The sequence below is a fragment of the Sycon ciliatum genome, chromosome 1 (genome assembly GCF_964019385.1).
Source record: "Sycon ciliatum chromosome 1, ocSycCili1.1, whole genome shotgun sequence".
Classification (NCBI taxonomy): domain Eukaryota; kingdom Metazoa; phylum Porifera; class Calcarea; order Leucosolenida; family Sycettidae; genus Sycon; species Sycon ciliatum.
In genome coordinates, this window is record NC_088643.1 from 33,106,661 (window position 1) to 33,125,170 (window position 18,510).

The 18,510-nt window shown below is 49.4% G+C and overlaps 2 protein-coding genes across 3 annotated transcripts in view; both read right to left on the bottom strand.

Annotated features, from left to right (window-relative positions):
• Positions 1-381: 381 nt before the first annotated feature.
• On the bottom strand, positions 382-11,048 carry LOC135823586 (uncharacterized). Of its 2 annotated transcripts, XM_065336439.1 has the most exons (5): positions 10,935-11,048; positions 8,886-9,096; positions 7,507-7,712; positions 1,924-2,094; positions 382-1,612 (listed from the first exon to the last, which is right to left on the bottom strand). In XM_065336439.1, the coding sequence occupies exons 1-5, from the start codon at positions 11,011-11,013 to the stop codon at positions 795-797; spliced, it is 1,485 nt and encodes a 494-aa protein (XP_065192511.1). In that variant the 5' UTR covers positions 11,014-11,048; the 3' UTR covers positions 382-794. The 2 variants fall into 2 exon arrangements, with proteins under 2 accessions (XP_065192511.1, XP_065192505.1); XM_065336433.1 differs by lacking the exon at positions 10,935-11,048 and having other exon boundaries at positions 8,886-9,277.
• A 967-nt stretch (positions 11,049-12,015) lies between these two features.
• Positions 12,016-18,510, bottom strand: part of LOC135823567 (uncharacterized) — a 52,100-nt gene continuing 45,605 nt past the window's right edge. Inside the window, exons 19-21 of the mRNA XM_065336414.1 lie at positions 14,794-14,866; positions 13,797-14,043; positions 12,016-12,312 (exon numbers count right to left, since the gene is read on the bottom strand). Coding sequence (XP_065192486.1) covers positions 12,031-12,312; positions 13,797-14,043; positions 14,794-14,866 — 602 coding nt within the window. The 3' untranslated portion in view covers positions 12,016-12,030. The remainder of the gene's footprint in view (positions 12,313-13,796; positions 14,044-14,793; positions 14,867-18,510) is intronic.

Here is an 18,510-nt window from a genome sequence, read left to right on the forward strand (position 1 = left end):
TTCAAAAGGTGATCTCTGTAACCAGGTGGTCTCCTTATGCAGGGTGATTTGACTGGAAATAGCATCCCTTGGTCCTGGTTGCAATGGTCTTCTTGGACAGGTGGTCGCCTTATCCGAGTGGTCGCCTTATCCGAGTGGTCGCCTTATCCGAGTGGTCGCCTTGACATGTTTCACTGTACATGCACGGTCCCTATCTACCGCTGGATCATTTCAGATGCATGCAGTGACTGTCATGCACAGTCCCTCCCGGGTCAGCAAAAATATTGTGTTTTCTGTGCAATACATCCGGTGTGCAAGGGTGGAGATGGCCCCATCGAAACATTTTCAGTTTATCATAATGATCACGATGATCATCATGATCATCATTACCATCATCATCGATAAGGCGGATTATAGCTAACTTCAATACCTGTATGTAGACCGTGAACTAGACGTAAAAATTTAATGTACTCAGTTTCTTTTCAAATAACGGTACGTAAATCTATGGATGGATTCTAGGAGCATGAGCATCAGGGAATAGTACAATACCGGTATTCATGGTATTGTACTACCCCCTGGCCTGATGAGTATATCAATGTTGCACAGTACTGGTATGTACTGGTATGTACTGGTATGTACTGGTATGTACTGGTATGTACTGCTACTTCTGAAGTGCATGTACAGCATGCATGTCAGAAGAAAAAACAATCCTAAATGGCAAGTGTACTGTGCAGTGTGTTCCTGTTCGTCACATGGCACTGCTGATTTTGCGATGCGATACGTTACAGGTACATGTACAAGGGGCAAGGGTGTATCTAGCATCTGCCCATAGCTTGCTTGATCCAGTCTAGGTGATGAAGGACGTTGACCAAGTGCTCCTGTGGCTGAAGAGCCGGATTCCAGCAGGGTGTAGGATGACCAATGACTCCCACTAAGGCAACTGTGTCAGTGCTATTCTTGTACACCACTGCAGGTCCCCCTTGATCCCCATCCACAGCTGGGCAAGCACTGAGGCTGCTATCAGCAACACATATGCCACTTGCACCGACTTCTCCACACGTATCCTGCGGTAAGATTTGAAGAGAACGCTCAAGTGGGATTGCTACTTCGTCATCGTCAAACGGGGCGCGGATCGATGGCCCCCATCCAGCCACTCGTACATTGACACCGGCATTGTACAGATCCCGGTCGGTTTCAGTGGGAAGGCAAGCGCATCTGACATTCAAGTTTTGCCTGTAGTCTGGGCAGTTGAGCTTAATCAGGGCAAGGTTACCTTCAGTACTACTCAGATCATAGGCAGTATGCGACGTGACACTAATGACAGTGCAGTCTCGTTGGCTGACCTGGTCCGATTGGTCAAGGTTGTGATTGCCAAGACGCACCAGTAGGTTGTCGCGGAGTTGTTGCACATTCTGAGTGCACTGAGCGGACGTCAAGACATACCTTGTCTCTGATCTTGAGTGTCTTGAGCAGCATAGCAGAGTGGCAGCACAGTGAGGTCGACCATTCCTATACAGCATAGCCAACCATGGCCAGCTGTGGCTAAGCACTTGACGATTCTGCTGCTCTATATCAGCCAGTGGTGGCAATGGTCCCGGTAGCTTGCCACAAGACTGATCACGGGCTGGTATATCTGTATGAGCAAGCAAGGTAAACATGTCACAATGCAATACGGCGATGAAGGCAAGCGATACGGGTGTGTGGGTACTACTGTTGTGTTCTAATCAGTAATCACTGAGTGATCGTGCAACATAGTACACAGCAGATACGAGTACATGCACAGAGTACAGTTGATTTTCAAAACTGAAATAGGCTTATAGATCCTGCACCCCTATGGAGTTTATATCTCACGCCATCCCGTGATCATTTAGACAGATCCCTATCATCCCAGTTTCGTTTCATTTCACCGTCAGGACAAGCGCCGCAGAACATAGTCATGCTTACGTGTGCACCGCTGCAAGTCACAGTCCGTCACCTCTTGGTCTAAGCCAGTACAATAATCACCACCAAACTCGGGTGCAGGACTATCGCACAGTCGACTTCTGGTGCGTGTTCCGCGGCCGCATATCGTATTGCATTGCGACCATGCAGTCCATCCACCCCAACCACCGTCAACTGCATTAGGAAGCAAACAATGTGAATCCCTACTTTTAGGTCTTTTCCTGAACCCCGCACACACATCACACCACATACTCCGACACACACACGCGCGCGCGCACGCACACACACACACACATCACATGTAACTACAACACGCAGCTGCCTGCGGTACAGGGGGTGCTCGCCAGCGGAGTGAGAGGCTATGGAGAGAGATCAAGGGATTGGCCAGGTAGTCACTGCTGGAGCAGGAGTCTTGGCGGAGCCAAGACTCAAGAAGGTTTGGGCCTTGTGCTCTTTGATCATACACTATGCATCTAGCAGAGAACATTCGGGATTAAAGGGGGAATCCTGATAATTCGAACCTCCAAATACCAGGAAAAAACTTCTAATTATCCGGACATTCTAATTATCCAAACATGAACCCGCAACACAACATGTACAGTGCGTATCAGTTATAGTGTGGTAGTGTAAAAGAATATACTGCCTACAAGAATGAACTCTCCTATTTTCATAATCATAACATGGGTTTCATGTGTCTATTTATTCTTACAAGCAATGTTATCGTGTAATAGAATATATCGGTCCTAAGAATGGACTTTGTGTAGCAAAACATGCCAGATTAGTACAAAGTGTATCGCCTGTAGTAATAACATCTCCCCGATACAGTTCTGAACCGACTCGAATTGCATCATAATGCTGCAAGTGCATCTGTTGTGGTCATGTAACTCATGTTAACAACCACACAAGCCGACCTGTTTGGGAGCTATTACGCGTTGTATTATCAGGGCATAGGCAACAATTGCCGCATGCAGTATGCAATACTATGGACCAATGCCGTAGTATCGCAGGCAACAATTGCCGCATGCAGTATGCAATACTATGGACCAATGCCGTAGTATCGCAGGCAACAATTGCCGCATGCAGTATGCAATACTATGGACCAATGCCGTAGTATCGCAAGCACCAATGTGCGTTAGACTGGCCAATGCCAGGGCTAATGGGGGCAACAATTGCCCGGCGTGTCAATACACGCATACGGTAGGGATGCACTTGTGAGCACATGTAGGCGCACTTGGCTCAATGCCGGCCTGACCCACGATCCCTACCGTTCTCCCTTCCGGGATGGCTTAGAATAGAATGATGGTTAGAGATGATGGGGTGGGTGGTGGTGCTCAAAAACTGGCCAAGGTTGTCAAGCGATCTGACTGTTGGCGCAGCAACGATGAAGAAGAAGCAGCATCGAGAGCCGGAGTAATGCGCATGCTCCGCGTGGTCCCGTGCCGGGGCGCGGGAGTTCGGAGTGCGTGTTCTGCACGGGCACGTGATGCGCTATGGCAAGTACGTGCAAATTATGTTAGGAATGTAATTGTTGGTGGGTTGCTAACTTCACTTACCGTGCCATGCACGGAAACTTATATTTAACAACCACACAAGCCGACCTGTTTGGGAGCTATTACGCGTTGTATTATCAGGGCATAGGCAACAATTGCCGCATGCAGTATGCAATACTATGGACCAATGCCGTAGTATCGCAGGCAACAATTGCCGCATGCAGTATGCAATACTATGGACCAATGCCGTAGTATCGCAGGCAACAATTGCCGCATGCAGTATGCAATACTATGGACCAATGCCGTAGTATCGCAAGCACCAATGTGCGTTAGACTGGCCAATGCCAGGGCTAATGGGGGCAACAATTGCCCGGCGTGTCAATACACGCATACGGTAGGGATGCACTTGTGAGCACATGTAGGCGCACTTGGCTCAATGCCGGCCTGACCCACGATCCCTACCGTTCTCCCAAAATACAACATGACCCAAACAGGAATTATCGGCATTACTATAGTTATAGTAGCGTTACTATAGTTATAGTATAATAGGTATATCATATGTACACTACAGCTGTTGCTAGGGCCGTCCAATGCGGCTACCCATTAGCATAACGGGCAGAGACTAGAACAATGCCGCTGGCAATGCTCTGTCTGCGACAGGGGTGCGGACATAGCGGAGGTAGGCAGAGCTTTGCCACCTGCCGGCGGTCTTCAGCACGTACTCAGGCACGCCAGCTTTGCCTGCCAGCGTTGCAGCGCCTCGTCTGAGGCTGTGGCTGCGCACGTCTTTGTTAGGCAAGGCTGTTTGTAGTAGCCTGTTGATGTTATGCGGCTTCAGGGGCGTGCCGTCATCATAGCGATAGAGCGGGCCAGGTGCCGAGCCACGGGCTGCTAGGTAGCTGGTGGCTGCCGTGTGCGGGCATGTCGGCGAGCCTGTCCTCCTGACGCTAATGTCCTGGCCGCTGCCGTATTGGCTCGTCTTTGTCACACGCAGGCGCAGCTCCACGCGGTCTGGGTACATGGTCGCATCGCTGTACTCAAGGCCGGCGCCCCGTGCCGTGAAGGTGTACTCGTTGACTCTGAGCAGCCCGTGGAAGGCCAGAGTCACGGCGCTCCAGAGCATGGCGCGGTTGTGCGGGCTAGGCACGGTGGACTGCAGGTAGTGCTGTACGCCAGCCAGATCGTCCAAAGTTGCGGCCCGCGTCGTCAACTGCTGAAGGGTGGACTGCGCTGGTTGTGTCGGCACTGCGTCGGCAGTTGGGCTGCGAGTCCAGAAGCGTCGACAACCTGACCCAAACAGGATTTATCTACATTACTATTACACTACAATTGATGTGAGTGCCGTCCAATGCGGCTGCCCATTAGCATAGTGGGCAATGCGCTCAACGTACCGGATAGGGAACAATGCTGCTGGCACTGATCAGTCACTGGGTATGGCTTGCCCTAGTGCGGGGTGACAAGCGTTCGGAGCGCTGCAGCGAAGCGTATGTTGTGCTGGAGCTGCCCGCCAGGCCCTGGCGGATGAGGTCCATGGTTGCGTCATCAACTGCTGAAGGGTGGACTGCGCTGGTTGTGCCGGCACCGCTTCGGCAGTTGGGCTGCAAGTCCAGACGCGCTGACAACCGGACCCAGACAGGATTTATCTGCATTACTATTACACTGCAATTTATGTGAGTGCCGTCCAATGCGGCTGCCCATTAGCGTAGTGGGCGATGTGCTCGAAGTACAGGATCTGGAACAATGCTGCCGGCACTGATCAGTCCCTGAGGTTGGCTTGCCCTGGCGCAGGGCGACAAGCGTTCGGAGTGCTGCGGCGAAGCGCATGCCATGCTTGAGCTGTCCGCCAGGCCCTGGCGGATGAGGTCCATGGTTGCGTCGTCAACTGCTGGAGGGTGGACTGCGCTGGTTGTGTCGGCACCACTTCGGCAGTTGGGATGCGAGTCCGGCAGCGCTGACAACCTGACCCAAACAGGATTTATCTGCATTACTATTACGCTGCATTTGATGTGAGTGCCGTCCAATGCGGCTAGCCATTAGCACAGTGGGCAATGCACTCAAAGTACAGGATCTGGAACAATGCTGCCGGCACTGATCAGTCCCTGAGTGTGGCTTGCCCTGGCGCAGGGCGACAAGTGTTCGGAGCGCGGCAGCGAAGCGCATGTTATGCTGGAACTGGCCGCCAGGCCCTGGCGGGTGAGGTCCATGGTTGCGTCGTCAACTGCTGGAGGGTGGACTGTGCAGGGTGTGTCAGCACTGCGTCGGTAGATGGGCTGAGAGTCCGGAAGCGCTGTACTCGAAGACGAGTAAGAGACTTAGCAGGATCATTGCAGAGTCGCCGTTGGGCTGAGAGTCCACATCAGCCGGTCTGTTGAACGGAAGGGGGAGGATCTAAGGCCAAATGGTGGTGCCTTATCTACATGGTACGAACCTTCCAAAAAATGCCAAGCCGGGGCCAGACATGAGGGGAAACAGACCAAAGCCGCCAGGCATACTTCGTGTCAGCTTTAGAGAGGAGAGCTCAGCATCAGGGACCTAAATTTCCGAGCCATCTTCAAGATTATGGGCTGGTGCGAAAACAGCTCCGGGGGCCCTGGAGGGGTGTGCTGCTGCGTCAGTCGCACAATACGTGCTCCAAGCGTCGCGAACCTCCTCCCGACTAAAGTCTCCCAGGCCAGGGATGGGGCTGCAGTTGCCTCGGCTAGGTTCTGCTCCGCTGCCGGAGCGGCCAAGTCCTCGCGTACAGTAGTCTGGAGCCAACTTCAACTCGAGCAGGCGAGTCCGCGGAGTAGGTTTTGTTCCTGTCGGGTCTAAATAATTGCGGGATGCCAGTGCGTTTCGCAGCTCAGCAGAGCGCATTTTGGCTGGACATCGCTCACTGACAGACACATGGTTGATCGGATATTGATCAGAAACTGGCCGCGATTGTCAAACAATTTGACCGTCAAGGCAGCAAAGCAAAGAGCGTTATGGCTGGACATCGCTCACTGACAGAGACATGGTTGATCGAATATTGATCAGAAACTGGCCGCGATTGTCAAACAATTTGACCGTCGCTGCGTCAGCGCAGCAAAGCAAACGGAGCGTTTTGGCTGGACATCGCTCACTGACAGAGACCTGGTTGATCGGATATTGATCAGAAACTGGCCGCGATAGTCAAACAATTTGACCGTCAGCACAGCAAAGCGAAGAGCAAGCTCAAAAACTGGCCAAGGTTGTCAAGCGATCTGACTGTTGGCGCAGCAAGGATGAAGAAGAAGCAGCATCGAGAGCCGGAGTAATGCGCATGCTCCGCGTGGTCCCGTGCCGGGGCGCGGGAGTTCGGAGTGCGTGTTCTGCACGGGCACGTGATGCGCTATGGCAAGTACGTGCAAATTATGTTAGGAATGTAATTGTTGGTGGGTTGCTAACTTCACTTACCGTGCCATGCACGGAAACTTATATTTGCTCAACCACATGGTGAACCTATGGCCCAGTATGGGACTACTTTGGAAGTATGAGCAACCGCATACACAGCAGCACTACGTAACATGTATGATGATCTTCCTGGCTATGCGCACATGCATATGATACGTCACACTATATTTATCGTGTGTAAGAAATATCGGAAATAAGAATAGAAAGTCGTTTTTCAAACACCCACACTATAACCGATCCCTACTGTATGTCAAAATGCTCCCATGCAGATCAATCTTGAGGAACGCTTGCAGAGTTGCGCTATGGACCTTAGATACAGATGTCACGGATACTGAACTGACCAGCACAGCCTGCTCATGCAAACTGACCTGACCAGTACAGTGTACAGGGAACTTCGAATCATACACTTTGCTTACTTCGAATTATCAGCACAAATCCCACACATTTTCTATGTAAGTGGAATCCGTGGAACTTCAAATTAACCGGACATGTCCGGTTCGAGGTTCGAATTATCAGAAAAAGCTTATGTGGGAATCGTATTGACAGAATCGGTCCTGTAAAAACTTTAAATTAAGCGGTATGTTCGAATTAAGCCATATTCGAATTATCAAGATTCCACCTGTATCTGACACTTCCCTTGCAGCAGGATTGCACACGGGAACCGGGAAGAAGCAAAGCTTACCTATCTCCAAGACGGGTTCAATGAAAGCTGTGAACCCTTTCAGGCCTGTCATGCCTTTGCAGTCTCTTCTCCGTCTGATGTAGTCAAACGCGCCTGGGAAGCGTTTGAAGACCTTCAGCCGAATGAAGCGAGCATCAATGGTTAGAGTCTGCCTCTGTTGACCATTTACAAGTTCGCGGAAGACCGTCCAGACTCCATCATCATGCCTGCCAACACCATTCATATGACGGAATCAGAAAACAATTCACAGTTTAAAAACAAAATGAACCTAGGGTTGCCGCATCATGCTGAGGCACTGTGACCAGCAGAACTACCAGCAGCACAGCATGTACATCCGGCAAGGCGGCAACTAACAATCAGTCAACCTGTCATAATACCAATATTCAATTGGGTTCAGATGAGCTAAAACCAATATACTGAATACACGGCCAGGTTGTTTCAACTCTGAACATAAAGTGGAAAGCCGAGGTACACAAGTTGATTACTGACTTGTAAGTCACACCGATGTATGTTTTGAAAGTATGCGGCAGGATTCAGATCGGTACAGTCGGCGCAACTCAAACCAATCTCATTTCACTCTTCAACCATTTCCAGTGTATCTTTACAATACACGCACTGTACATTGCGTTGTTTACGATGACAAGGATACACGCACCGTACACTGCGTTGTTTACGATGACAAGGATACTTAACACATACAGTTAGGCGGTGTTTACATGAAGCGTTTCAACCCGGGTTGAGTTCGACCCGGGTCAGATTTCAACCCGCCATGTGCACAAAATGAATGGCGCGTTTACATGACGCATGGCGCTTGACCCGGGTTGAAATTTCGCCCCGGGTTGATTTCAACCCTCCCCCCAAGGGGAGGGTTGAAATCAACCCGGGTCAAGAAAATCGTACAAACGTACTTCTGTGCGTATCTCGCGCCAGGTTTGAACAGCACTGTACATGCAAATTTCGCGCGAACGGATTCACGTGACTATGCGGAACTGTAGAAGTGGACTTTTGGCGGCATATCAGTATTTGACCCGGGTCAACTGTCTTCGTGTAAACGCTCACCTCTTTTGTCTATCGTACAGACTTTCAACCCGGGCTGAACTCGACCCGGGTTGAAATTTCTCATGTAAACACAGCCTAAAACCTGCTTTCAACGACTATTTTTTCCATGCACGAACAGTTAGTTCTACACAGAAACTGCACCGGGTACAGCGGCCACCTGCCTTGCGCGACCAGCGCCGGGCTTAGACCTCACCGGGCATAGACACCCCGGAAAATGTGGTACGGTGTATAACAATGGCATTTTTGTGAATCCAGAGGTCGAAGGGTCAGAAAGGTGGCCGGTAGAAAGGGAGTTTCCTTGTGTGTGCCATATTCCGTACCTCTTTCTCTCAATCTTCAGGGCATAGGTTGAGTTAAGCAGCACTTGGCTCAGATCAAGACGCAGGTGAGTGAAGTTAACCTGTCGCTGGTAGCTATCCAGAGTGGGAGTGAAGGCAAAGTTCTCACAGTATCCGTCGTTGCACTTCCTGTCTGGAAAGCGCAGCGTAGCACACGCTCCCACGCGGTCCTTGGCACAAGTCAGTTTGACACCTGCATACAGGTTTCGGTAAAAGTGCAAAACAACAATGAACCCCAGCAACACATTGCAGCACATTGCAGCAGTTCGCAGCAGATTATGCAAGGAATGTTGCAGCAGATATTGCGGCACTGCTTGCACAACAACATCGCGCGAACATCTGTCGTGAACACCTGCCATCACGGAAGGTGTTGCAGCACTTTGCACCACTTTCCAAAAGTGACATTGCAACGTGACATTTCAGTACATGAACAAAACGCAACTGGAAGCAAGCAACAGCAGTGTGATGGATGAGTTCTGTGCTGCACCGTCAACGTGTCGCAAACTGAACATGTTTTGCAGGACATGACAGTCACAGGGAAAATGGCTGCAGTCATCACGTGCACAGCAGAGAAATACCATACGGTGTTTGTTGTCCACTGCTCCAGAGCCTACTAGTACTAGTATCTCCTGTCCAGTGATATCTCTTAGTACATGCCCTAGCATAGGAGTACAAGTTGGTGTACAGCGTGACCCTGCCAAGCTCACTTCCCTGGCACATACCTCCTCCGAGGCTCCAACATGCAGGGTCCCTTACCAGCTTCTGGCACTACTTATGTCTCATCATCGGCAGTATGTAGGTCCGGCAGAATGTAACCAGCAGCAGCATGTACTAGTGTAACCCCCAGCACTATGTAGCCCCAGCACTATGTAGCCCCCAGCACTATGTAACCCCCAACACTATGTAGCCCCCAGCACTATGTAGCCCCCAGCACTATGTAACCCCCAGCACTATGTAGCCCCCAGCACTATGTAGCCCCCAGCACTATGTAACCCCAGCACTATGTAACCCCCAGAACTATGTGGCCCCCAGCACTATGTAGCCCCCAGCACTATGTAACCCCCAGCACTATGTAGCCCCCAGCACTATGTAACCCCCAGCACTATGTAGCCACCAGCACTATGTAGCCACCAGCACTATGTAGCCCCCAGCACTATGTAGCCCCCAGCACTATGTAACCCCCAGCACTATGTAACCCCCAGCACTATGTAACCCCCAGCACTATGTAACCCCCAGCACTATGTAACCCCCAGCACTATGTAACCCCCAGCACTATGTAACCCCCAGCACTATGTAACCCCCAGCACTATGTAACCCCCAGCACTATGTAACCCCCAGCACTATGTAACCCCCAGCACTATGTAACCCCCAGCACTATGTAACCCCCAGCACTATGTAACCCCCAGCACTATGTAACCCCCAGCACTATGTAACCCCCAGCACTATGTAACCCCCAGCACTATGTAGCCACCAGCACTATGTAACCCCCAGCACTATGTAACCCCCAGCACTATGTAACCCCCAGCACTATGTAACCCCCAGCACTATGTAACCCCCAGCACTATGTAACCCCCAGCACTATGTAACCCCCAGCACTATGTAACCCCCAGCACTATGTAACCCCCAGCCCCCAGCAGTATGTACATGTAGGTTCGGCATCATATCACCACCAGCAGCATATCACCACCAGCAGCATATCACCACCAGCAGCATATCACCACCAGCAGCATATCACCACCAGGAGCATATCACCACCAGCAGCATATCACCACCAGCAGCATAATCACCACCAGCAGCATATCACCACCAGCAGCATAATCACCACCAGCAGCATATCACCACCAGCAGCATATATCCACCAGCAGTATGTAGCCCGTATTTTAAGGACATCGCCTTTGCTCTAGTCCTACTCTCTTCTGTCATGTCACTCATCTCTGTTTGTTTGTCGTTCCCTTTGCACCTTTCCAGCAGGACCGCTGTGTTTTCATGTATTTAAAAAAAAAAAAAGAGAATAGAGAATGTGTCACTTACATCGCGGCTGAGAAGAGTAGTGATGGTGACAGATACACCGCAGCGCCAGGTCAGAAGAACATTGTCCGAATTGTAGCATGTTATGATATGCAACACACGACACGGGAGAGCACAGCCGCACAGCAACACAACAAGTGCACCACCAACTGTTACAGCAGCCAAACAAGCACCTGTGCACTCTTAGTTTGATAGTGTGTGTTTAAATTAAAAATACAAAAACATTGATCATGCATTGTTGAAAGCTGTGCCGGACCAAGATAGTCTAACTCTAAGTGATCCGTGATGTATTGTTGAAAGCTGTGCCGGACCAAGATAGTCTAACTCTAAGTGATCCGTGATGTATTGTTGAAAGCTGTGCCGGACCAAGATAGTCTAACTCTAAGTGATCCATGATGTATTGTTGAAAGCTGTGGACCAAGATAGTCTAACTCTAAGTGATCCGTGATGTATTGTTGAAAGCTGTGCCGGACCAAGATAGTCTAACTCTAAGTGATCCGTGATGTATTGTTGAAAGCTGTGCCGGACCAAGATAGTCTAACTCTAAGTGATCCGTGATGTATTGTTGAAAGCTGTGCCGGACCAAGATAGTCTAACTCTAAGTGATCCGTGATGTATTGTTGAAAGCTGTGGAAGTCCAAGGCAGTCTCGCTGCTTGCAGATATGTTGAAGATAACAACATACTTGAAGCACATCACTATGTAGTGCAGTGCCATGCATGCGTAGCCCATGCACAGCACATGCACAGCACCTGTATATCACATGCGTAGCCCATGCACAGCACATGCACAGCACCTGTATATCACATGCGTAGCCCATGCACAGCACATGCACAGCACCTGTATATCACATGCGTAGCCCATGCACAGCACATGCACTGCACCTGTATATCACATGCGTAGCCCATGCACAGCACATGCACAGCACCTGTATATCACATGCACAGCACCTGTATATCACATGCACAGCACATGCACAGCACATGCACAGCACATGCACAGCACCTGTATATCACATGCGTAGCCCATGCACAGCACATGCACAGCACCTGTATATCACATGCGTAGCCCATGCACAGCACATGCACAGCACCTGCATATCACATGCGTGGCCCATGCACAGCGCATGAGCAGCACACTGATGCACAGAAGACTGCACACCGTGCCGGGCATGTACTTACCAGGATGGATACGCTGGGGTTGGTGTGTCGCCACGTGAAGCCACCTGCACTGACGGAGCAAGACAAGGCACCAGCTCCACCACTGGTTGCTGTGACTTCAAACACAATCTCATGTCGGCCTGCAAGCAATATGTTGACGGACTTGCTGCGCGCAGAAATTCTCATGGGGATGTTTGAAGGGTTTTCCAGTTGCACTGTAGCCTTCAGCAAAGAACACATGAATAGCAAGGCAGCACCAGTGCAGCATGCAGTAAAGAACACATGGATAGCAAAGTAACACGAGCATGCAGCAGATTGAAATACTCTTTTTTAAATGTAGAAATCAGCAGAAGAATCTATACAAGACTCTAGGCTGTGCACCGGAAAAGCTAAAACATACTAGAAAAGTGGCTTCCAGTTCAAGTGGCAGTGGCAGTCACGAACTAAACAGCAGATATACAGTGACTATACACACACATGCACATACGAGCACATATGCTTGCACACATCCTCAGACCTCAGACCCGCACATCGCGGAAGCGATGTCATAGCAACTTGTGCTGGGATTACACCATTCAACAGCTTGCAAGGCTGATGAATCGACCGCCACTAATTTTAGCCTGGTCTACACCAGGGAGACGTCAATTTATATTTGTCGACTCCTTGGTCTACACCATACGGCTGATTGAAGCGGCTTTTTCTGGCCAGTGAATCCCTTTTTTTCATTTTTTTTCATTCCTTCTTCATTTTTTGACACACACCCACACCACACCACATACTCATGCATGCACTGGGCTCTTGGTAACCAGTTAACCACCCATGAGAATGAAAGAAGAGCTAGGAGAATGAGAAAGAGAAAAAAGACGTGTGTGACCATACTCGTCTGGAATACGTACGTACGTACACACACACACACCTCAGACCTCAGACCTGCCCATTGCGGAAGCGATGATAGCGAACAGCTATGTTAGACATAGCAACTTGTGCTGGGATTACACCATTCAACAGCTTGCAAGGCTGATGAATTGACCGCCACTATTTTTAGCCTGGTATCCACCACACAGCTGATTGAAGTGACTTTTTCTGGCCAGTGAATCCCTATTTTTCATTTTTCCATTTTTTTCTTTTTTCTTTTTTTCTACACACACACCACACCACATACTCCGGCATACACTGGCTGTTGGTAACCACCCAGGAGAATGAAAGAAAAGTCAGGAAGAGACCGAGAAAGAGAAGAAAGACGTGTGCGACCATAATCGTCGGGAATTGAACCCGCAACCTCTCGATTGGAAATCGACTGCACGTACCACTGCACCATATGGGACACACACACACACACACACGCACGCACACACACACACACACACACACACACACACACACACACACACACACACACACACACACACATGCACATACACACATACAAACATACACACATACATACAAACATACACACATACATACATACAAACATACACACATACACACATACACACACACACACACACACACACACACACACACACACACACATACACACACACACACACACACACACACACACACACACACACACACACACACACACACATACACATATACACACACACACACACACACACACACACACACACACACACACACTAAAAACTTCACCATGAGCAAATCAGTGCACTGCCAGCGCAAAATTGTCAAAACCTTACCCGCAGTCCATGAAGATTGACCACCTTGGTTTGTACATTACAGGTCACCAGTCCCTGTACACCTCCACGCAGTGTCTGTTGTGGCAAGTCCAATCTCACCAGGATATCAGCAGGTGCGGGCAGTTTACCTTGAACGCTGACCAAGTTACTAAACTTGACACCGGCTGTAGTTCGTGCCACTGCTTGTAATACGAATGACCCAAACACCATTGGGAAGCTGGCGTTGATCGTAGCTTCACCGCTGCTCCTGTCACCGTTGCACCAGCGCAGAAGTGCAAACATAGAACATACGCAAGTCATACCAAGTTTTCATGATGCCAGAAGAGAAAAAGGAACAGTCAGGTCACACTGATTTTGTAATGCATCTCCACTGATGCCGAGAACCAAGAGTACGTAACGATGCCGAGAACCAAGAGTACGTAACGATGCCGAGACTGACCAAGAGTACGTAACGATGCCGAGAACCAAGAGTACGTAACCATGGTAACGCAAAGAATGTGCGATTGCCTGTACATCCTGCAGCCAGTGCTGGAACTGCGGAGTTTTACATCACATGACATGGTTCAAATCGTTACACCGGCAAACAACTTGAAACAATGCAAATGCAAAGTGCACAGTGAACAGTCCACCACTCTGTAGCTGGTCTATACACAGTGAACAGTCCACCACTCTGCAGCTGATCTATATCCAATACACAGTGAACAGTCTACCACTCTGTAGCTGATCTATACACAGTGAACAATCTACCACTCTGTAGCTGGTCTATATCCAGTACACAGTGAACAGTCCACCACTCTGTAGCTGGTCTATAGACAATGAACAGTCCACCACTCTGTAGCCGGTATATACACAGTGAACAGTCTACCACTCTGTAGCTGGTCTATATCCAGTACACAGTGAACAGTGCATACTATGTGTACACAATGCACTGGTAAAATTCCCCTATGTACTAGAGATGCATATGACTGAGTCAAACAACACATTGCCAAACACATACCCTAGTTTCACAGCTCTGGGGAACCAGGAGTTATCTGCAGGTGATGACACATCCCAGGTTGGCTTCATCTCATCTTCAACAGACCAAAACAGACAGCAAATATCGACACCGCAAAAGATGTGTCATTTCAATAGTAACATGATTGTGTGCCTATGATACGAAATAAGGGTGAAGGAGTATAATATTTGGTCGCTCTCCACACTGGAGCTCGCGCTTTCCCCGCTGACTTGACTTGACACTTGACTGACTCACAACTGCCATCCAGAACACATGACAAGTCCATCGAACCTCGGACTTGGCAAACCTGCAAGAAAGCACTATTCCCTGCTCAATACACAGTGTTTCGGAGGAATTAGCCCTTCAGCAGCTGAGATTGAGTAGGCTGAGGAAGATTGTGTCTGAAGAGCACCACTTATAGTGCTCTCCAGGCCAAACAATCTCCAGGGATACAAACTTACAGAGACACTCTATTTCCAGAGCGACAAAACCTCGCAAAACACCAGATAGCAGCGTGAGTCAGTGTCACGCATGGCTTGCTAGAACAAGCACAAGCTCCAGTGTGGGGAGCAACTACCTTTCCTCGGAGACTATTTCCGAAGAATTTGCTACCACCGCAGTATTTCGTGAATGAGTACGTACATTAAATGCCCAAATGCTCGATAAAGAATTTGAAATGAGTGAGTACTTATTTCGAAAACACTTTGAAGTACTCAACGCCGCAATGACTATGTGTGCACACATACACGGCGAATACACTGGTAAGTAGATATAATACACTGGTAAGTAGATATAATCTATTCAGTACGATAGCGAGAGTTCCCAGATTACCTAGAGTGCTTAATCCACAAGGATGGAGCAACACAACAAAGGCAGAAGAGAACAAAGACAACCGGCTAGGACATTGTTGTAACGCTGGGTTTCATGGACAGAGCAATACAAAGGCAATCCTCAGACAACTGATAACCTGCACATCATCTCGGTCCAAATTTATACCCAGCCAGGTAGCAAAGCAAGGCGCGCAAAGGTACTAAAGCGCGCAAAGCAGGTAGCAAGGCTTGCAAAGGTAGCAAAGCGCGACCATTAGTGAGACATTTCAAGTAACACGTTAGTTAGGGAGACATGTAAAAACTGACACCATCCACACCATGTCTCACTAACTAACGTGTTACTTGAAATGTTACACTAACTAACGTGTTACTTGAAATGTTACACTAATGTCGCGCTTTGCTACCTGCTTTGCGCGCCTTGCTACCTGCTTTGCGCGCTTTGCTTTGCTACATGCCTGGGACTGGGTATAAATTTGGACCCAGATGATGTACTTGAACAGATTATCAGTTGTCTGAGGATTGAGCCTGGTTGATTCCTCCCTGTCTGAGCCTGGTTGACTCCTCCCTGTCTGAGCCTGGTTGACTCCTCCCTGTCTGAGCCTGGTTGACTACTCCCTGTCTGAGCCTGGTTGACTCATCCCTGTCTGAGCCTGGTTGACTCCTCCCTGTCTGAGCCTGGTTGACTCCTCCCTGTCTGAGCCTGGTTGACTCTTCCCTGTCTGAGCCTGGTTGACTCCGCCCTGCCTGAGCCTGGTTGACTCCTCCCTGTCTGAGCCTGGTTGACTCCTCCATGTCTGAGCCTGGTTGACTCCTCTCTGCCTGAGCCTGGTTCACTGCTCCCTGCCTGAGCCTGGTTCACTACTCCATATCTCTGCCTGGTTGACTACTCCCTGGCTGACCCTGGTTGACTACTCCCTGCCTAGCCTGGTTCACAACTCCCTGCCTAGCCTGGTTCACTACTCCCTGCCTGAGCCTGGTTCACTACTCCCTGCCTGAGCCTGGTTGACTCCTCCCTGTCTGAGCCTGGTTGACTCCTCCCTGTCTGAGCCTGGTTCACTACTCCCTGCCTAGCCTGGTTCACTACTCCCTGCCTAGCCTGGTTCACCACTCCCTGCGTAGCCTGGTTCACTACTCCCTGGCTGACCCTGGTTCCGTTTGACTTGAAGTGGAGAACAAGTACAACATTGTGGGCTGTGAACAAGAGTAAAAGAAATGTTGTCAGGAGGTGATGGTTGTTGTACCACGAAGCATGAAACGAGTAGTCTCCGTTAGTTCCATTCCACCAATATTCCTTTCAAAGCAAGCAAAACATCATCCGTTTGTGTGCGCGTCATTTCCGTCCAGCTGTCGGCAAGTCTGCTACTTGCAAAGTTTGCAAGCCGAACTGGGCGTCTCTTACACGGGTATGACTAATCAGTGCAAAGCTATCCGAGAGATGGACATGGGATAGTCAGCGGCAGCCTCCCTTCTCATTGTCATCATCGAAAGACCAGTGAGTGAGTGAGCATGGGCGCAATACACGGTACGGTCACTACGGTATTGACCACACCACATTTTGCCCCAGGTACCCCTAGAGACTCGGCATTCGCCTGGGCACGCTTAGAGGCCTTAATCAGCTGCGGCAGTTGGCAGGGGATAAGTCACAGTGGAATGGCACCCCGCGGCACTCATCTTCCTCTGCCGAGCCGCGTCCTTGACTTATCCCCTGCAGCGTGAACATCACGAACAGTCTACCGTCTTTCTGACATTGCCACTCGAACTTGACAATAGAAGCAGCTTTCCGTATGTGCAGTTACATTGAGCCATGGTGTTTTTATTCCCGTAGCTATGCAGAAGACGTTACTTCAGTAACGTCTGGCGCTAGCCAGGGTCCACACAGCTTTAATTTGGTGTTTGTTTGTTTGTGTGTTTGTGTGTTTGTGTCACGCCTGGCGCTATCCCGTATCTGTCCCGTACCGTACCGTACCATCAAACACAGCTGGCCACATACAGCTGGCCGCACTATTCAAATAGGGCTTTCAAACGCAAGATCATAACGAGAAGCAACTTGGAAGAATGAGTATGAATGCGAAGTGTATGGGGGAATGCATGTAGGGCGATAATGCGGGTTCGAATCCCAGGTAGTGCCTGAAAAAAAAGAAAATTGAAAAATTTATAACATCCCTATTCTTTTTTTTGCCGTCATCAAGGCGGTAGATGGTGTCGTATTACCCTCGACCGTTCCTGTCCTGTACCTGGCCCGTACATGTCCCGTACCTGTCCCGTACCGTACCGTGCAATCAAAGACGGCTGGCCACAATGCATATTCAAATAGGGCTTTCAAATACAAGATCATAACGTGAAGCAACTTGGAAGAATTAGTATGTATGCGAAGTGTATCGGGGGATGCATGCAGGGCGATAGTGCGGGTTCGAATCCCAGGTTATGTCTAAAACAAAAAGTAGAAATTTATAAGAATTTATAACATCCCTATGCTTTTTTTTGTCTAGGTCATCAAGGCAAAAAAGCATAGCGTAGGGCCCTGAGCTTCCAAGCTCTCTCGTCTTATTTTTGTGAATCCTTCCCGGAAGCAAATGCTGGTTTTTATACATTCGTGTGATTACTCAGCGTTATTTGCAATAATAATGACCCCTAGAACCAATAATTATAATACACTGATTTGGGCTCTAAAGTACCAACATTTTCGTCTCAGCCACCCTCTCCCACGAGTAAATTATACTTACAGTTGTTTGACCGTCCACCCTAAAATACCTTCCGACGCCCCTGGACTGAGTGAATGAGTAAATGAGTAGTGACCTGATCGTGACTACGTGGAACTCAGAGTTGCAACACAGCTTCCCCCCTCTCTCTCTCTCTCTCTCTCTCTCTCTCTCTCTCTCTTGTGTGGAAG

Coding starts and splice junctions, on each gene's coding strand:
- LOC135823586 (XM_065336433.1), bottom strand. CDS start 9,262: ATGGCAGGTGTTCACGACAGATGTTCGCGCGATGTTGTTGTGCAAGCA. Junction 7,713..8,885: donor CTGAAGATTGAGAGAAAGAG/GTACGGAATATG, acceptor TGGTGTTGGCAG/GCATGATGATGGAGTCTGGA. Junction 2,095..7,506: donor TGAACCCGTCTTGGAGATAG/GTAAGCTTTGCT, acceptor TTCCTAATGCAG/TTGACGGTGGTTGGGGTGGA.